At 41.1% G+C, this 18,107-nt stretch overlaps 1 protein-coding gene across 12 annotated transcripts in view; it reads right to left on the bottom strand.

Annotated features, from left to right (window-relative positions):
• Positions 1 to 282: 282 nt before the first annotated feature.
• The window catches only part of TUNAR (TCL1 upstream neural differentiation-associated RNA), a 161,682-nt gene continuing 143,857 nt past the window's right edge, over positions 283 to 18,107 (bottom strand). For 11 of the 12 annotated variants that reach the window (XM_066998303.1, XM_066998314.1, XM_066998313.1 and 8 more), the window contains one exon: positions 283 to 817. In XM_066998303.1, coding sequence (XP_066854404.1) covers positions 632 to 817 — 186 coding nt within the window. In that variant the 3' untranslated portion in view covers positions 283 to 631. Of the gene's footprint in view, positions 818 to 10,379; positions 10,506 to 18,107 lie in introns of all 12 variants that reach the window. The other variant, XM_066998312.1, reaches the window with a different exon arrangement.

The raw sequence follows: 18,107 nt of genomic DNA, 5'->3' as shown, positions 1-18,107 counted from the left end.
CACAGATGTTAAGCAAATGAGAAAGGAAAAATAACCACATACTGTATTTCTCCCAACATTTTATCAGTTTTAGGCAGATCTTGCTCAATAGAATTGTTGTTTCATGATTGCACCATATGTTCATTCTAAACAAAAAGCTTGTCAGATTCAATGTAAGTAAAAGCAAAAACCAAGAGAAAAAATAATTTGACCTAATGGACACGTGATGTGTGCTATGTAGCTATCTTTGAGTTCGATCCTTGCAGGTATACGGTATACATTTTTAATTGATATAGTGTACAGTTTCTTTTCTTTCCCCTTTTTTTTTTTTTTTTTTTTTAATTGTGTTAAAACAACATAACCCTGGTGGATTTCTTCAAAGCTACAACTTACATAATTGCAGTCATTTTTCCCCCAAACTGAAAACCAAAGCGAAAGGAAGAGGGCAGGACAGAAGAGTTTAGCTTGTTACTGTGTGAAGAAGTCTTGTTAAATTAATTGTGCTTCAGCCTTCACTGCCTGCAGGCAGTGCTTTTATGATGTGTTAATATAATACAGAGTCAATTCTGATTAAACAACTTGTCAATAGTCAGCAATGTTTGTCGTCACTCTTAATGGCCATTTTATCTGTTCTATTTGCATGCCTGCTAGTTTACAACGTTGTGTAAATGTACACAAAAATGATCACAATGAGGTTCAGAATTGTCCCAATAATTCCAAGCATTGCCAAGATGGTTTCTTCTTTGCTTTCCTTTTCTTGACTGCCTTTATCTTCTTCATTTCCACTAGTGATTACCATCTTGGTGGTCAGTTTCTTTATCCTCCCCTTCAGGATAATCTAGAATTAGGAAGAAAAATATCAAAACAGATCATTAGGTTGATTTTCTAAGCTCATATTAACAGTGGAACCAACTGCAGAATTTTTATGCCTAAACACTTTATTTTAAGAATTTATTTTACATTAAGAATTCACTCTAAAACATTTAATATTTTTATTAGCTATTTAGTAAATGCTTAATTAAAATGATAGTTCAACTAGTCTGGAGATTTCTTACAACTCTCTGTAACACGTTCTGTTTATGTGCCAGCCACCATTTCTAGCACATATAAGTTGTCTGCACCGTTGTTATAAGCTGGTTAGAAATGTACCACTGAGGTGTGATTCCCTCCAACATCAGGGGGGACTTGGTCTGTGTTAAGAATGCAAAAGACAATCTTGGAAAGTTGCAGAGAGGCTAGATTTACATTTCAGTACCAGGGAGTGAGTGGGTGAGAGAAAAAAATAAATAAATCTGGGAAGACCTCATTCCTTTTTAACAAGAAAAACAACCAAAGACAAAGATATTTTGTTTCCTGACAAGAGGGGAGACAGCAGTGACTTCCCACTAAATAATTCAAAACAAAAGCAAAAACAGAATAACATCCATCTTGGCTTTTATTTTCCTCATTCTTAATGTACAATGAAAAGTTCCTTGCAGTGCAGTGAGCTGAGAGGTATTGATCTGCCTGCAGGGAGGATTCAGCCATTTCCTAAGCAGCAGCTCCAGCATCTGAACTGCTTAAAACAGAAAATCCTTCCAGTCTGGGACCAGCTCTGACTCCAGGCACTGCTGGAGCTCCCTTGGTGTTCCAGCCAGGTGCTGAGACCTGGGTAAACATTTGATTGTTCAAATTAGAAAAGGATAAATTCTATTTATCCATGCCTACCTTCATCTCATGCTATAAAATTGGACAAAACAGGCAAAACAGACTGCCCCAGAAAACTGGAAAAGACTGGCTGGTTTCCCACAGCAAACTGATCTGCCAGGAGCTGGGTTCAGGCTGTGCCCTGCTGTTGTCTCCCCAGCTGCCCACTGCATCCTGTGACCTTCCTGCTGCTGAAAACCATGGCAGGAGTTACTGAAAAATGCCCCCCAAACTGCTCCTGCTCACAGGAGGGGTTGGTTGGAGAAGAAAGGAAGGACAGGCTCTTCCCGAATTCCTCCCTCAGGAGGAATTTACTCTTAACCCATGGAGCAAAGCCACCAGACCCCAAGCAGCTTGGATGGACAGGGAGGGGAGGCCACCACGTGCTGAGGCACACATCTCCCAGCAGGATTCCCAAGGGGGAGCCCAGACCTGCAGCTCCACCGAGGTCCTGGGCCACACAGCCATGGCACAGCAACCAGAGTACCAAAAGGACGGAAAGGACTGGAAGAGGGGAGGAAATCCTCCATCAGAGAGACTGGGAGGAAGAAGAGAGGGTCTAGATGAAAAAATCCGTATTTGTTACATCTCCAATATGTTCTTATATAAGACAGCAACTGCCAGCAGCATCCTAGGAAGGGCTTTGTGGTGCAGCTCCAGCAGGTACAAGTGATGTACAGGTGACTGGCAGTGAGTAAGGCAAAAACAGGGGTCTGTGGAGGTGCCACCAGCCTTTACACTTATGTTTGCATTAACATTTATGTGCTTGCCTTGGTGTCACCAAGTGATTCAGCAGAAAGCAAGGAAGAAGATGGCGACCTGAGGGTATCCATGGCAAACACAAGTCAACGGGAGCAGGAGGCAACAAGGAGAGGGATGCTGCATCACTCAGAGCATGCTCATCCAGCAGGTCCTCTGGTAACCTGTCCCAGAAGATCAAAGCTTCAGAGGCACTAGGTACCTCCCAGAGCACACTGGCTCCTGGATCTCTTCCAGCCCTCTGAAACTTTCGGGTCCCCAATTTCCTCTAGACACTGTCACCTGCAACTCCTCCTGCAGGACCTCTTCTAGCAGCAGAAAGGCTTTGGCATATTTGCCCTCCTTATGGGACTGGACCACAAACCCACATCCCACGCTGTGACATGCAGCTCTTGCTTCACCCACAAAGCCGTGAGTCATTTGGATATCGTGTTCTCTTCCCCTTCAGTAACTGAGAGGTTGTCCCTCTGGCCTAATGTCTGCATTTCACCGTTCATTTGAAAAATCAAGTGGAACCACAAATACAGTCAGATAAAATCCCAGGCCTGGAACACAAAGATTTGAGGGGAGGGTGCAAGGGCTGTGTCTGAAATCTCTGCAGGCTTGTTCCCTCAGAGCTGAGCACTCTTGATTCAGCATTTCTGGATCCCACAGAAAAAAAAATAAAAATAAAAAAAAAATTGTGGGTCAAGCCTTTCTGTCTCTGAAAAAAGCCAGAGAAGAAACACTGATTAATGCATGGGTCTCTCTGCATCCATACTTTAGGCAGAGTTTCCCACTCACATCAATGTCTAGAACCTCAGCTGGAGCAGATTTGCACACACGCTGCACCCACCAACTCACTCATTTTGGGCACAGCGTCTCTATACCACGTGCCCAATGACCCTGTTTCTTGGATTAAAGTGAGCAGAGGCAGCTTAAGGACATCTTAACCCCTACTATTAATATCCCCAGTCTTTTCCTGATACATTCAAAGTGTGCATCACTCAATTAGAGTGTAAAACTCTTCCCTGCAGGACACCATAGATTGTAAAATTAACATAAATCTAAAAAGTACCTGAATAATTCACAAAAGTAAAATCATATAAAAGGCAAATGGTTATAAAGAAAAACCCTCTGGCTTAGGAAGTCCTTGAGCGATGATTTTTTTTTTTTGGAAGCTGTGTAAGTATTGTGTGGAGGTACCACCACATTAAAATCTTTCCAGGCACCCCCTGCTGGCTTCTATGAGAGAGAGTGGTCCCCAAGGGTGCACAGTTTCTGATCTGAGGTCGTGCAATCACGTTTCTGTTCTTTGCAAGTTGTGATTACTAGCAAGGAGCTATTGAGTGGTTTCAAATCTGAACACCACCAATGCAACTCAGATTGCCAGATTATTACACTAGGGAGTCTTAACCAAGGGGAAAGGTCTTTGGTGTGATGCAGTGAAATGTGTGTGGAGAAGCAGATGACTGGGGCATGATGAATATGGAGGAGCAGGAAAGCAATGAGGTGGCAACAAATGCAGAGTGGGCTGATGCACAGCATGACTTACTGAAGGTTGTGTCTCCAACAGCCTCTGACAGATTGCTCCTGCCATGCCTACATGCTGCATCTGGCTCTACGATGCAGCATGGGACTGCATGAACTGCACCCATATTGGATGAAACTATACCCAAAGATGTGCTCCAGGAGCTCCCCATGTGCTACAAAAAACAGTGGGAATTTCAATCCATGGGAACATAAGCCCAGGCAAATGCTGGTCTGAAGTAAAAACCCCCAAACAGCTGTAATGTGGATGCTGGCACCATCAGTTTTCTTGGACAGGTTGCTCCAGTGGGACCACATTTCTTGCTGTTTTATACCTCCCCCAAACTACAAGGGAGACCACAACAGGTGTAAGTAACAGGTGCTTAGCATTCAAACAGGACAAGACTGGGACCAAATACAGTTATACAAGTACTTTGCCAAATATAGCACTGTTGAAATCAAGGTGAGCTTTGACTTTGAACTGTGAGGAGACCAGAATCAAAATTACTTCTCTACATTTATGGGCTGACCTTGGGAGAAAAGGAGCACTCTCCTGATATCAGACTCAAGCCTTTCACCTTCACAGATCTTGTGCTCAGAGGGGAATTTTTGCTGGCTGGGTTTTGTGGGTATTTTTTGCTACTGTGAAAATAGTTGCTGATGTTTTTAGTGTAATTACCTTAATTAAGAAAACTTTTTTTTTTTCAGTCTTTATTATTCTCTTCTGGAAATTGATTTCATTTTTTGACATTTTTTCTTGTTTTAAGATTCTTTTGACACATTGCTCCTTTTATATTTTTTCTGATGGGACTTCATGCTTGTCAGAAACACTCCTTCCTCCTTACCAGAACTGCTGATAGAGATAGGAAGGACAGTGAGCACTACATTTACCAGTTTTTTAATAACTACCCTTCTAATTTAAGTACTATTTCATTAGGTAAGTGCCCTCCTGTCATATCAAAATTAATGTGCTTCTTATTTCATTTTGCAAGATTCAACATTAACCTGATATCAGCCTTTTAAAAAGATGTATATTCTGAAAAGATTTACCCTAAAAGTTATGTATTCTTCATTGCATATGGGGAAACATCTCTGATATTCACCTCTTTGAATTACTGCTGACTTCTTATATATCTAGGGGAAATCCACTTTGTCTCCCTCTGCCTCAGTTTCTCATCTGTAGGACGCCTTGAAGAATGGCCCAGTCTACGTCAGAAGATGAACCATAGCAATAGTGACACCATACAGGTACGTTCAAAAGAGGGAGATGTTAACATGAAAAACTTCAAATCTAACAGTCTTATAAAACCCATTACTTCTCCACAAATCCGCAGGACCTGTTACACACCCCTGTCATTGCAAGCAGCCCAGTGGACTAGGCAAAACAATTCTAGCAAGAGGAAATAACCCTTACTGCTCTCCTCACTCTCAGGATGAGCAGTGAGCCAGTTGAAGGTGACGGGGTACGGGCAGGGCTTTGGCAAAGGCAGCAGCAAGCTCACGTTTGTTGTCGTACTGCTGTATGTTTGTCACGTCGAAGATACAAAGCACATCCCTAGTGAAGTACCTGCCCTGACATATCTGACAGCTTTTGAACATGCTGGCACCTTGACTCGCTCTTGAAAAAGTTTTGTAATCTGAAATCCTTTCAGTTCTCAGTCATTATTCACGGGGTCCCCAGGAGGCTGGGAGCTGAGGGCGCAGCCAGCAGAAGCAGAGATCCCAACACGCCAGGAGGATGGTCCAGGGGGCCCTCTGCGCTCCTGACCAGCCCCCTGCTAATGTGTGTGCCCTGGCGCTTTGACAGACAAGAAGAAAATCTTCTGCAAAGCTACCAGGGTTCAGTGCTGAGCTGGCACAGAGCAGCCTCCCTCCTGCATTCGGCTCAGCCGCTTCCATTTACAGCAGCTGAGGATCTGGCTCCTTGTATTCAATCTAGCTTGAATATCAGCAGGCACAAATTTTGTATTCTTAATACATAATCACAGACAATCACCAGCCAAATTGTTTTGATATTTAAACTTGTTTACAGTCCCCAGGCTATTAGTTGTGATGACACATTAACAGATAAGAGAGCTTTAATTTTCTGGGGATAGTTCCACCCTCTGGGGATAAGAAACACAGCAGAAACTTGTTTTGATTAGCAAACTGAATGGGGCACAGAAATCATACAAAGCAGAGCGTGAGTTCAGCTGCTGCTGGAGCTGACACTTTCCCTTATCACACACAGAAGTGCTTGAGTTTACCTAGGAGGGAGGAGAGGCTCCTCAAGGGTTTAATCCCACGTGTACATCACAGCAAGTGGGATTTTGTTCCTTTCCTCTTAACAAGGTTTTTTAACCTCTTTTCCCTCCAAGGGCAGGCTTAGGAAAGCTGCGTGCTCAGCTCAGATACTGGACAGCCCCTAGGCAGGATGGTGAGCAGGGCATCTGAACAGATACTGCACTGCTGCTAGTGGCCTGTGGGAGGAAGGCAAAGGTAGCAGGCACGTTTGTGTGTTAGCAGCCCCGGGGTACTTTTCCTAAGGATTACATTGGCATTTTTTCACTTTTGTGATGACTTTGTACCCATGTGCAATCCTTGTGCCATTTTGACTGGATAAATCCCCTCCTAATCCCCACTTACACACCGTGCTGTTAGCTACCAGTCGAGACCTGCTCAGAGAAGTATCAGCAGGTGCAGGGACACCTGTCTGCGTTTATTTGTAGAGCTGGGTTTCACAGAACTGAAAGGCATCATGTGAATGCAAGATAAGTCCAAGAGAAGGAAAAGCAAGGCGGCAGTTTTGGGACCATAAAAAAGCTTCACTAAAGTCCATTCAGCCAAAGCAGCTTGCACAGACAGCGTGCAGTACGTATAATGGCAGCCGAATGGGATGAGCAGAAACTAATACACAGTAGCAATCAGAATACCTGAGAAAAACAGAAACCTGCAATAAAAGAAAAGGGAGGGGAGGCAAGGAAAGGTGCCCAGGGAGAGGTGTTATAGAGAAAAAAAAAATAAAATCAGAAATGTGAGCCAGATTCAAAAATATATCCCCAGTAGTAAGCAGAGAAACCAGTGCCAGAAGCTAAGAGACATCTCAGCAGAGAGAGGACACAAGCACTTACGTAGCCTTCAAGCAAAACAGCAAATCCACGTCAGACTGCTGCTATGCTGGCAGGTTTTAGTCAGTGGGAAACACACTCTATTTATAGCACCACAGCCAGGATATCTCCAAAGGTCTCAGCAATGTGAGACCTCTTCTGGAATAAAGGAGGGCACTCAGCAGCAATGAGGTTATTCAGAGAGGACAGAATTCAAATAGGCAATTCATTAACAGAGCTCATCCTGGTCCCCACTGTGGGTAGGATCCAGTTTAGTCTGGCAGCGGGTTTTGTTCCCCAGGCAGCTCAGGACTGAGGAGAGGTGAAGGACTTGCCTTTCCTCTCCTTCCTTCTCCTTGTTTATGTCTCTGGGACCATGGGCAATCCTGACATGCTGAGGATACCTAAGCTCTATTATAAAGACACTGGATATTTTGAATATTACAGAATCAGAGAATCACAGAATTGTAGGGGTTGGAAGGGACCTCGAAAGATCATCGGGTCCAACCCCCCCCTGCCAAAGCAGGTTCCTTAGAGCAGGCTGCCCAGGTAGGTGTCCAGACAGGCCCTGAATATCTCCAGAGAAGGAGACTCCACAACCTCCCTGGGAAGCCTGTTCCACTGCTTCGTCCGCTCACCGTGAAGAAGTGCTTTCTCATGTTGGTGCGGAACTTCCTGTGCTCCATCTAGATATTAGTATATCTATCTTAGGAGCAAAGCTATGATTTGTAGCAGAATAATGATCCATAAATACCAAGCCACTGCTGGAGACTCTCCTTTACTGCCTGTGAGCAGCATGCTATCCACAGATGCACAAATAGTCTTCAGCTCCACCTGCAGCAAGGTCTCCCATAGTAGGATTCATAAAGCTTCAAGAGTCCCAGTTTGTGAAAGAAACAAACCTGAACAAAGGCCGCCCTTTAACCCATCCTTCTCCCCCTTGATGTAAGATGCACTATGAAGAACAAAGTTTCTTTGAATCAAAACTAGCATTTAAAATTACTTAAACAGTACTGGAAGCATGTATGATTCAAACTCCACATTTCATGAAGCCAGAGATGATGAATTTTCTGGGTTGGCCCAAACAGTGGTGAAATTTCAGTGTAATTCTCATTGATTTAGACTGGCCTATTTCACGTTCACAATCCATTTTCCTGATACACAGCACTGTGCTCGGTTGCTTGGTGATAATGCTCAGAAGCAGAAGCGTTTGACTCTCAGCTGGTACTGCAGCACACTCTTGCCATTTTTATCCTTTTAAATACTCAGTATTTCTTTTCAGACCTTTTGAGACAGAAAAGTATTTCTGCCTTCCCACTATTCCTGAGGTCAATCCCTGGTACCCTTTATCAGCAAGAAAAGAGGGACAACGACAGGGTCTATGTTTCTTTTGTTCGCATGAATCCCTCTGCAATGAGTGCAAATGCACCAGCTCTAAAAAAGCAACTGACAATGCCTGTGCTCCATTTTCAGACAATTTACTGCTCTGCTGTTTGCAGACAGTTTAACTCCTGAGGATGAGGGACTATGTTCATGGCTGGCATATGGATGCATGACTGCGCTTAGGCTGCTGGTACAGCTGACCCCAACATGGAGCTGGAGATAAAAGCCAGATCTCCTCCAGGACAGCAACAAACAGAGCTGAAATATAATAGTTATATATCGTGGACACAATGGTGGGAAGAGATCCCATAGGTTCCAACTTCATCTAGCATCTGCTGAGCCCTGACCTGCAGAGCCCAAGGGGCTCCTTCCCAGAAGCAGCAGCTGCAATGGGGAAGGAGAAGAGAAAACAAACACCAACCCCAAGCTGGTCTTTGTGTCTCACCACTGCTTCTTCCCTGTCAGCAGGGAAGGGACAGACAGGGCTAGCCACAGTGCGGATTTCCCAGGACTGCCTTGTAAGATGTCCACTGCATGCTGGTCAAACGTGCTGTGGTGCTAATGGGAATAGAAGTAGCCAAATGGAGCCAGACCAAGGTCTGGCTAACGTAGTATCCCCTTGCCATTAGCTGATGCCAAATGTGCACAGTGTGAGCATGCAGTAATGCTCACCTCTGTACCTAACAAGAGTCCAGAAATCTTCAGGTCAAGGACTTCCTCTGCCCAAGGAAACATCTTTGGGTTTAATGCTGCTTCATGGATCTGTTTTCTCCAAATTTGTCTAATTACTCTCTGAACTCCTGTCAACTTCTATTTTTCTGTTCAGTATCCTCTAGCAATGAGCTCAGAAGATAATTAAGGAATATATGAAAAAGCATCCACTTGTTATTTAAACCTGCTACTTGATTCCTAATTATGTAATTTGAGACACAGTGCTTAATTGTTTTTTATTCTGCAGGCCACCTAGAATACAGTAAATCTCCTACCATATCCCTGTAGTCATCCTTTTTCAGGGCTAAAAAATCCTTGTCTGTCTACTTGTTTCTTACACAAAATCCATTCCATGCTCTTGGTTATCTTTCTTGCCCTTCTCTGTGACTTCTGTAGTTACGCTAAGGGGTTTTGGACCAACAGAGGACAAAAACCCTTCTTGGGGTTATGTTATCATCATGAAGCCTGTGTGGTAGGCACTCTAAAGAGGTACTGTCCCTACTCCACAGGTTTTATGATTTATATAGACCAAGGCTGGTAAAAGAGACACTTTTCATTCAAAGAGAAAAAATAAATAAATGGGAAGGGGAGGGGAGGGGAGGGGAGGGGAGGGGAGGGGAGGGGAGGGGAGGGGAGGGGAGGGGAGGGGAGGGGAGGGGAGGGGAGGGGAGGGGAGGGGAGGGAGGGAAGGGAAGGGAAGGGAAGGGAAGGGAAGGGAAGGGAAGGGAAGGGAAGGGAAGGGAAGGGAAGGGAAGGGAAGGGAAGGGAAGGGAAGGGAAGGGAAGGGAAGGGAAGGGAAGGGAAGGGAAGGGAAGGGAAGGGAAGGGAAGGGAAGGGAAGGGAAGGGAAGGGAAGTCTTAGATCTCTCCTTCCCACACTCCAGAAACTATCATAGAATAAAGATTTGAAGTTTAAAGTCAGAGCTCTCTCTTAGTCCTTTGCCCATCTTTCCTGAGCTTAAAAAAGAAGAACATCATAACGATCAGGTGACCATCCCTGGAAGCTAGCATATTCCAATATCTATCCTGCATATATCTTATGGGTATCAATTCATAGATCAATACAGAGGAATCTTTGAGTCCTAACTTATATAGTGTTGTTTTGCAGAATCCATTCTTATTACTGTCCATTCTGAGAAAAAAAAAAAAGAAAAAAGAATAAAAAAAAGAAAAAAAAGAAAAAGAAAAAAAAAAAGAAAAAAAAAGAAAAAAAGAACTGTTAAAAGCCCTCAAATTTAAATCTTTGTCCAGACAAACGTAGCATTACCTGAAACAGCTAGATGAAGGAATGAAATGTTAAAATATCTCCTATCATTTCAGATCTCAACACTTCATTTTCTATTTCAAAGGCATCTCCGGGGCTCTCTTTTAGGAGCAAAAATAAGTTGTAGCCCTGTAAAAGGTAAAATACAATACTCAAACATCAGTGAAAGACAGGTCTCCATTGTCTGCCAAAAGGCACATAACCTCTGTCATAAGCAACTTGAAGAGCTGCCCTCACACCCCAGCTTCTTGGAATGAAAACTGAGCTGCTTCAGAAGACATTTAAGAAATATTACAAGGAGGAAAAGTTACAAAAATTTGTCTTTCTTTGGCTATATAATATCTCTAAATTCAGCCAAGACCAGATGATCATTTGGCCTGTAGTGGATTGAACTGCCCTTAAAATTAGTTCCTCAAAACAGAGTTCAGAAGTGAGCTCTCCTTAAAAAACGAGAATGTACAGGAACATCATCCAAAACCTTGAGGAATATAACACTTGAGATTCTTTGGAAAGGAGCTGCTAGTTTGTGTGTACAACAACTATCTAGAAAGTCTAAAATCTCCATTTTTACTTCCAGTTATGTTTATTCTAAAAATTAGTTACAGCTAGATTAAGGGACACTGCAAATAATTCTAGCTAACTAACACTTTCTGATTTAGGAAAGTTACATTCATTTATATATATACATATTATATATAAATATTATATATAATATATATTATATATATAACTTTGTAAAATTGTAACCATTTGGTGTGAATTTATTTTTGTTACAGAGAAAATATTTTTGGGGAAAAATTCATCTAGTTTTGCTGTTTACGGGAAGGATGCTTGGAAACTTACTGTTTTAGCCATACATAAACCTACCAACTGTTTCTGTGAAATACTCAAGTATCTTCACTTTTGAAGCAAGAACTGCATTGGCAATTTTGTTATAGCTGAGATGGCCTGGTACAAATACTGGAGAAGGTCTAGTCCATCTGAAAACGTGTTTGCTTTTAATTGATAGATTTTACAAAAGAAATTACCTCTATTGTAATTTTTTTGTTCTTTAATTACTCTCTTTGCTTAAATGATCCATGCAGCAATTCAATAGGTTGAAATGACACATTGATGGTTTTCAACATGACAATTTGAATAGCACAACGTTTTCAGTTTGCTTTTCAAAAATAAATTCTCTGTGTAATTAATTTGCAAAGACCATTCAAAAATGCCACAGTTAAAGGTGATCCAGCATGAATTCAGTGTCTTTCTGTTTATGTGTTATCAGGTAGGTTATAGCTGAGCACTATTTTGTTCACCAAATTCCAGCTTCACTCAGTACAGAGTGCATTTGCCACAGGAGAGGAAAGAAAAAAGCTTTTGTTTGTAGGATTCTTCATTCTTTTTTTTTTTTTTTAATACAGAATATAAAAGTGGCAGGAGAGTGCAAAAAGGATCAACAGTCTTTCGTCTACAGAAGTGAGATGCTGCCCTGAGGAAGGGGACAGCTCATTGACAGCACACTTTTCAGTGTTGCAACCCTGTTCTGTATACTTATGAGGCCTGGAGGCTTAAATATGTGGAGTGGTGAGCACTGGCGATTGCAGTAGAAACAGGGGAACTGCAGTATGGGCTGCTAGGTACTCAAAAAAAACCAACCGAACAAATAAAAAACTTAATTAAGCAACCACAATTGTGGATACTTGTAAACTTGCTCTTTTTTGCCTTAGGTTACCACCTGAACAAGGGAGTAATGACACCCAGAACTGTTAGTAAGGCACTGGAAAGGTAAATAAGTCAACATCTGCACACAGCAAGGACCTGTACTGTGGAACACCGTGGAATGCCCCAGTGAGAAATGATTTTGCCTTCACAGCAAAGTTTGAGCCATGCATTGAACAGTGAAAAGAAAAGCAAGTACTGAACTCACAAACTATGTCATCTATTCTGCGCACCAAGCGAGACTCTGATCCTGTGCAAAAATAGTCTGTGACCGATGCACCTGTGCAAGGTGGCAAATTTATGGAGTAGAGATGGTTTTACTTGCAGCATTTCTTAGCTTCAATTGCTGAGCTGTGCAACCTTGATAATGTTCTTTTCACATGCTGTTTTGTGTGTAATTGTTACCTATATCAGCCCAAATTTTAAAATAGAGCACTTCCCTATTGAATGTCTTTTTTAGGACACATTTGCAGCTGACACTTAAAGGTGCCAATAGCCTGCCTCTCAGGCTGAAGGCTACTGGCACCATGGCAGCAGCACTATCCAAACTCTGAAAATTTCAAAGCTTTTTTCAAAGTCTTGGGGTGGACATTCCAAAAGTGAGGCGGCTGAAAATGCCTTGACTTTTTAAAAATGTTAGACTTAATTTTGATAAAATAGCAGATAATTAGAGGAAGTAGCTAGTTTCTAAAACAAAGTTAGCAAAGTAGGATAACACTGCAGGCAACCAACTCCCACACCTTTTATCATCATCATTAGTCATTTATATTGCAGCAGCATGCGGCAACCCCTGCTGATGTCTGGGCTAGAAACCAGATACAGACAGCAAGAATGATACCTAGCCCGAGAAGCTTAAAAATTACAACAAAACAATGTATTTGAAAGTGGGGGGAAAAATACTGAAAGGTTGAAGTGAGTAGCCGAAGGTTGACATCACCAGGAGAGCTGGGCAATTGATCCATGGGAGCAGCTGCCCCTCTGACCTGCAGGAGGAGTAAGCACAGTGTGGAGCAGAGGTGACTGCTCATCTTGCCAAGGTTCAGTGTTCTTGGGGAAAGTTCCCAGTTGTGCTATTCTCTGTACATATTGGAAAACACATGGGCAAGGTAACAGCTTTCCTCTGCAGGGCCTATGATAGAGCTCTCTGGCATGGAAAGGAAATGGGATTCAGGATTGAAAAGGCCACAATTAACTTGCCAAATGGTCTGGCAAGGCCATCAGGATGGGCAATGAAGAGAGAAGTATGGGAAAATTTCTATTTTCTGTGATACATCACAGAATCACAAAATGGCTGAGGTTTGCAAGGACCCCCGGGAGGCGACCTGGTCCCTGCTCAAGCAGGGCCATCTAGAGCTGGCTGCCCAGGATCACATCCAGCCAGCTTTTCCTCTCTGGGAATGGAGACACCACAACCTCGCTGGGCAGCCTGCACCAGTGCTTGATCATCCTCACTGTAAAAAAGTGTTTCCTGATATTCAGAGATTTCCATTGCTCTGTAGAGGATGTCACCTTGCATATGGAGCAAAGCCGTTTGACTTTTTTTTTTTTTTCTTTTTTTCCCACCTTCTATAGATTATTCCTATTCTCTTTGAAAAGATACAAATGGTCTGGCTATAGATTTGCTTAAGTCTTCTGTACAGTATGCATAACCACCCATGCTATTTCTCTGAAGTGGATACTGTATTATATAAGGAAGATGTTTGGATAGCTAATATAATGCAACATACACATCATGTTGCCTCAAGGTCATGGCAAGTTGTATCTATTTATATGATGCATCTTGACATACCCTAATGTAGTGCCAGTAATTTAAAACAATGTCTATATAAATGTGAATAAAACCAAAACATAACCACATACATAAAACTGAAAATATTTCATTTCTTTCATACATTTAGAGTATTTAGTAGCATATTGGTAACTCTTCTGAAGAATTTAGGAAGATAAAAGTATATTTTTCTATAGTTTTCTTTGATGAACACAAAGCCAAATTCTGTTCATGAACTTGAGTAAAATTATTGTTAAAAGAAAAGATAATCCAGATTTATACCTCTAGAACTGAGAGCCAAATTTAGCCATGATATTTTTTTAACATATAATAGATTCTTCAAAAATATTGCTTGCAATAAAGAGTCTGGTAACAATAATTGAAATATTTATAATACCTGAATTATACAAAATTGGTCATTGGAAATGATTGTGTGCAAGTCCTAGAGTCTTTATAACACATAGTGAGAGTACTGTCTCATCGAACTGGTGTGATAAGTAGATAAATAGCAACATGTCTAGAAACAGTAGGTTGGTAATGATTCTTTCAACTTAATTTTCAAAACAAAATGTTATTCGGTTATGAATTGTTGCCCAAAATACTCTACTTGTTCACACAGACCTGTTTTCTATTCTAACATCTGTTATGCCATTCCTGTAGGACTGATGCTTTCTTAGTTAAGATACTTTACTCACATTTGTAAAGTATGTGTTTGGCTCCACTCATATTTTTAAAGCCAAATGGTTCTCTAGGGAGATGTTTACCCATTTCTTCCTATTTCATGCTGTAAAGAATTGCCAAGGTATGCTGGGGTAACTGGAGCAATGGGCACATCAGTAAAAAAAAAAAAAAGAAGCTTGTGGCCTCAGACCAGCTAAAACCCAAGGAAGATGGCAGCCCTGCAAGAGGACAACATTCTTCAGGCTCTGGTGAGAGGAAGGAGATTCAATCACAAAGCAAAACTGGGAAAAGAGCACTAATCATAGAAGTGTTATTTAGATATTGCCAGTTCATGTCATTTAAGTAAATTCTAAGTATAGAAAAAGCCTTACAAGACTTCATGAGTCACATATCCGGACAAAACAAACAAACAAACAAAAACAAAACAACAAAAAAATCCACAACTAAACAAACAAACAAACAAACAAACAAAACAACCTTGGGCCAAACATCTCCACAGGCCATTTGAGAACTAATAAAATAAAATAAAATAAATATATTATGTTAGCCTGAAAAATGTGATATGAATCATTTATTGTCCAAAAAATTCTCCTGGATTCACTTTACCATGTAGGAAAGAAATAGAACCCTGCTAGAAGTACACAACTCAGTGCTGGTTCAACTGTGGACTAAGAAATTATAACTTCTACAACTCATGGACAGTGGCAAACATAGTTACTTGATATGATCACCTAGATATTATGGTATCAGAACCTATCTATAATTTAGATTGAACTTTACTTTTTTTTTTTTAAAATATTAATCAGCTTTACTGATTAATATTAGATGGAAAAAAGACCACGATTGAAAAATTGAAAGTGCAATGTACCTTAAAATACAAGGTCATTCTACCACACATCCAGAAAAACAAAACAAAACAAAATAAAACACACAAAAAAAGCAAACAAAAAAAAATGAGACAGAGGAAGATACAACACAATATTTAAATTCCTGAAGCTGCCCACTGAAGCTCCAGGGAGCCAAAATATTTTTCTCAGTTTCCAGATCAGTAAGTACCCCATCCTTTGGACCACATTGTCTCTCTGGACCATCTGGTTTAAACTGAGGCAGCTCAGCTTCAGTTTATACCAGTTGAAGTCTTGCAGCATAAGCTTTTTAACAAGTCACTTACAGCACCAACAATTTAATTCAGCTTAACAGAAACACAGAAATAGAAACAGTAAAATGTCTTTTGACCTTTGCTGTTGGCTACAATCAAAACCATACAATAAAAAGAGCAGAGAGGAAATTTAGAACATATGCTCAAGATGATGAAAAAAATGTTCAGGCATGTAGCAGAGTACATTGAGGAAAACACTCAAGAACAATTCATCCTGCTGAAAATATTCCCATAAGGCTGCCAAGGTCAATGTCATCTTAGATTACGCACAGTACAAGTGCCAGCCATGGAAGAGGATCCACCCATAAGCCCTACAGTCTTGGGCAGGAGATCACTAAGCACTTGTACTTAATCTGTGGCTCTAGAGACACCAAGGAGGAGCATAAATAAAATAAAAATAAAAATAATAATAATAAAAATGCAAATTTCCTTTGTTAGCTATTATTCATACTGTTTTGCTAAAGGAGATGAATAAAGCATTAAGAATGACATTGTCCTGTCAATGCAGTGTGAATCAATGTCATTGATGAATGAAAATAAATTAACAAAACTCGGAAAAACATCCTTAAACTAAATTCCTCTCTATTTGCTCCAGATACAGAAGAAACCTTCCAAAGATTTTCCTTTGATGAAATCATTTTTCTCCAAAGACTTCCCAGCTGGCTAACAGCATTCATACAAGCTTAACTTAAGAACTCAGGCTAAACTCTATTTTGCATATTCTATCACTCCCTTGCTTCTCCCAAATGTCATTGACACAGCTAACATAGCTGAACGTTGTTCTTCTCACAGGGTCGGACTTCATGCCACCCGCTAACACCACTCTTTTATGTTGAATCTGGAAGCCGTGTTGCCTGTGCCACGGGTCTGACAGGGGACATCCTTTTGTTACCCAGATACTTCTGTAGAGCTTGGTGTAGGCACTGCCTTATTCATAGACAGTTCACTGTTACACCTGACTCCGGATCTTAGGAACCCTTTCAAGTTACAGTTGGACATTTGAAACATACTTTCAACTCCTTAGATCTCCAGATGCTATACACACTCCAATAATTCATACAGAAACTCTGCAAAGTGACTGGTTACTGAAATGCAGCCAGCTCTAGAGTGAGTTACAAACCATACAGACATGCCAAATGGTCCAGGCAAGAGGAAAGGATGATTTTTTTTTTTTTTTTTTGAAGAGGAAGTGTATGGCAAATTTATATAACAAAATGTCTTATCCCATGAATCAAAAGACGTAACCGTTCTTTGCCAAAAACTGGAGAGCCTAAAAGCTCATAACTCTACATTAGTACAGCAATTATATTAGCTTTCCTATATTTTAAAAACCCAAGACAAAAGTTTAATGTTTCTGACTTTGCTTTTTAAATAGAAACTGAGATTTACACTAGACAAACTCCAATTTAAAATCTCAGTGGGGTTGACAGCTGTGTCAAAGAAGAAAGCTTTTTCATGGTGCAAGCTTGTGGCTTGATTTTAATAATGGACATTTTCTTTCCATAGATTCAATATTTATATTCATTTTGTTATTTGAAAATCTGTCTACGGGATGCAAATCTGCCTGCATCCTAATTACTCTTGCCTACTTTTTTTGACTATAATCAGAGCAGGACCTATGCTAGCATCTAGATTTTAAACCTGGACATTCCATTTTGTATAGGTTGGTAATAGAGATTCCAGTTATTTTTCAAAGAATAATCTATTTTATGGATAAGAGATTACTTCTGTCAAATTTTCAGGAAGCCTGCTGTAGCCAGGAACAGTTTTTGGTTTATTTCTGAAAACAAACATTCCAAGGACTCCTGAGCTTGCCTTCCCAAGTCCATTGCTATTTTTCTCCCAGTTACTTCCAATTCCTTCATCCTTTCTCCAGTCCTTTCTTCACTGGAACTTGCTTAGAGAGTGCAGCAAAGGGGGTGGTTGCGAGTAGTTTCAGAGCAAAGCAGCATTGCTGCAGTTCACTGTGCTTGGGAAGGAAAGAAAGATGGATGTGGGCTGATGGAGTTCTTCCAAGGGGAAGCTTAGGGTTGTACAACTCATAGCTATATTCAAGCCCTCCCTAATAATCTAAGAACCAAGTTATTTATAAAAACCCACTGACAGTGTTTTACTCTGCTGCTTCTTGGACTATAAATGTCAAAAGCATCTCTGCAGTAATGCTTCTGGAGGCTGGCCTTGGGAAACCCTTCAGAAAAATCTGCCAGTAAGGCTGGGCAACTTCCCTCCTCTGACGAAGTCATCCGCTCTGGTCACAGACACTCTCTCCACATTCCCCCTGGGGCTAAAGTATACATTACTGAGGAGAAAATGTGCACGACTTACAAATGCACAGCACTTCACCAAATGCAGGTATTTGCAAATAAATAAGATCAGAATAGCTTTCTCAAAGATATCTGCATGTAACCCGTGCTCCACC

Source organism: Anser cygnoides, chromosome 5, assembly GCF_040182565.1.
Source record: "Anser cygnoides isolate HZ-2024a breed goose chromosome 5, Taihu_goose_T2T_genome, whole genome shotgun sequence".
Classification (NCBI taxonomy): Eukaryota; Metazoa; Chordata; class Aves; order Anseriformes; family Anatidae; genus Anser; species Anser cygnoides.
This window is presented reverse-complemented; position numbering and strand designations above follow the sequence as displayed.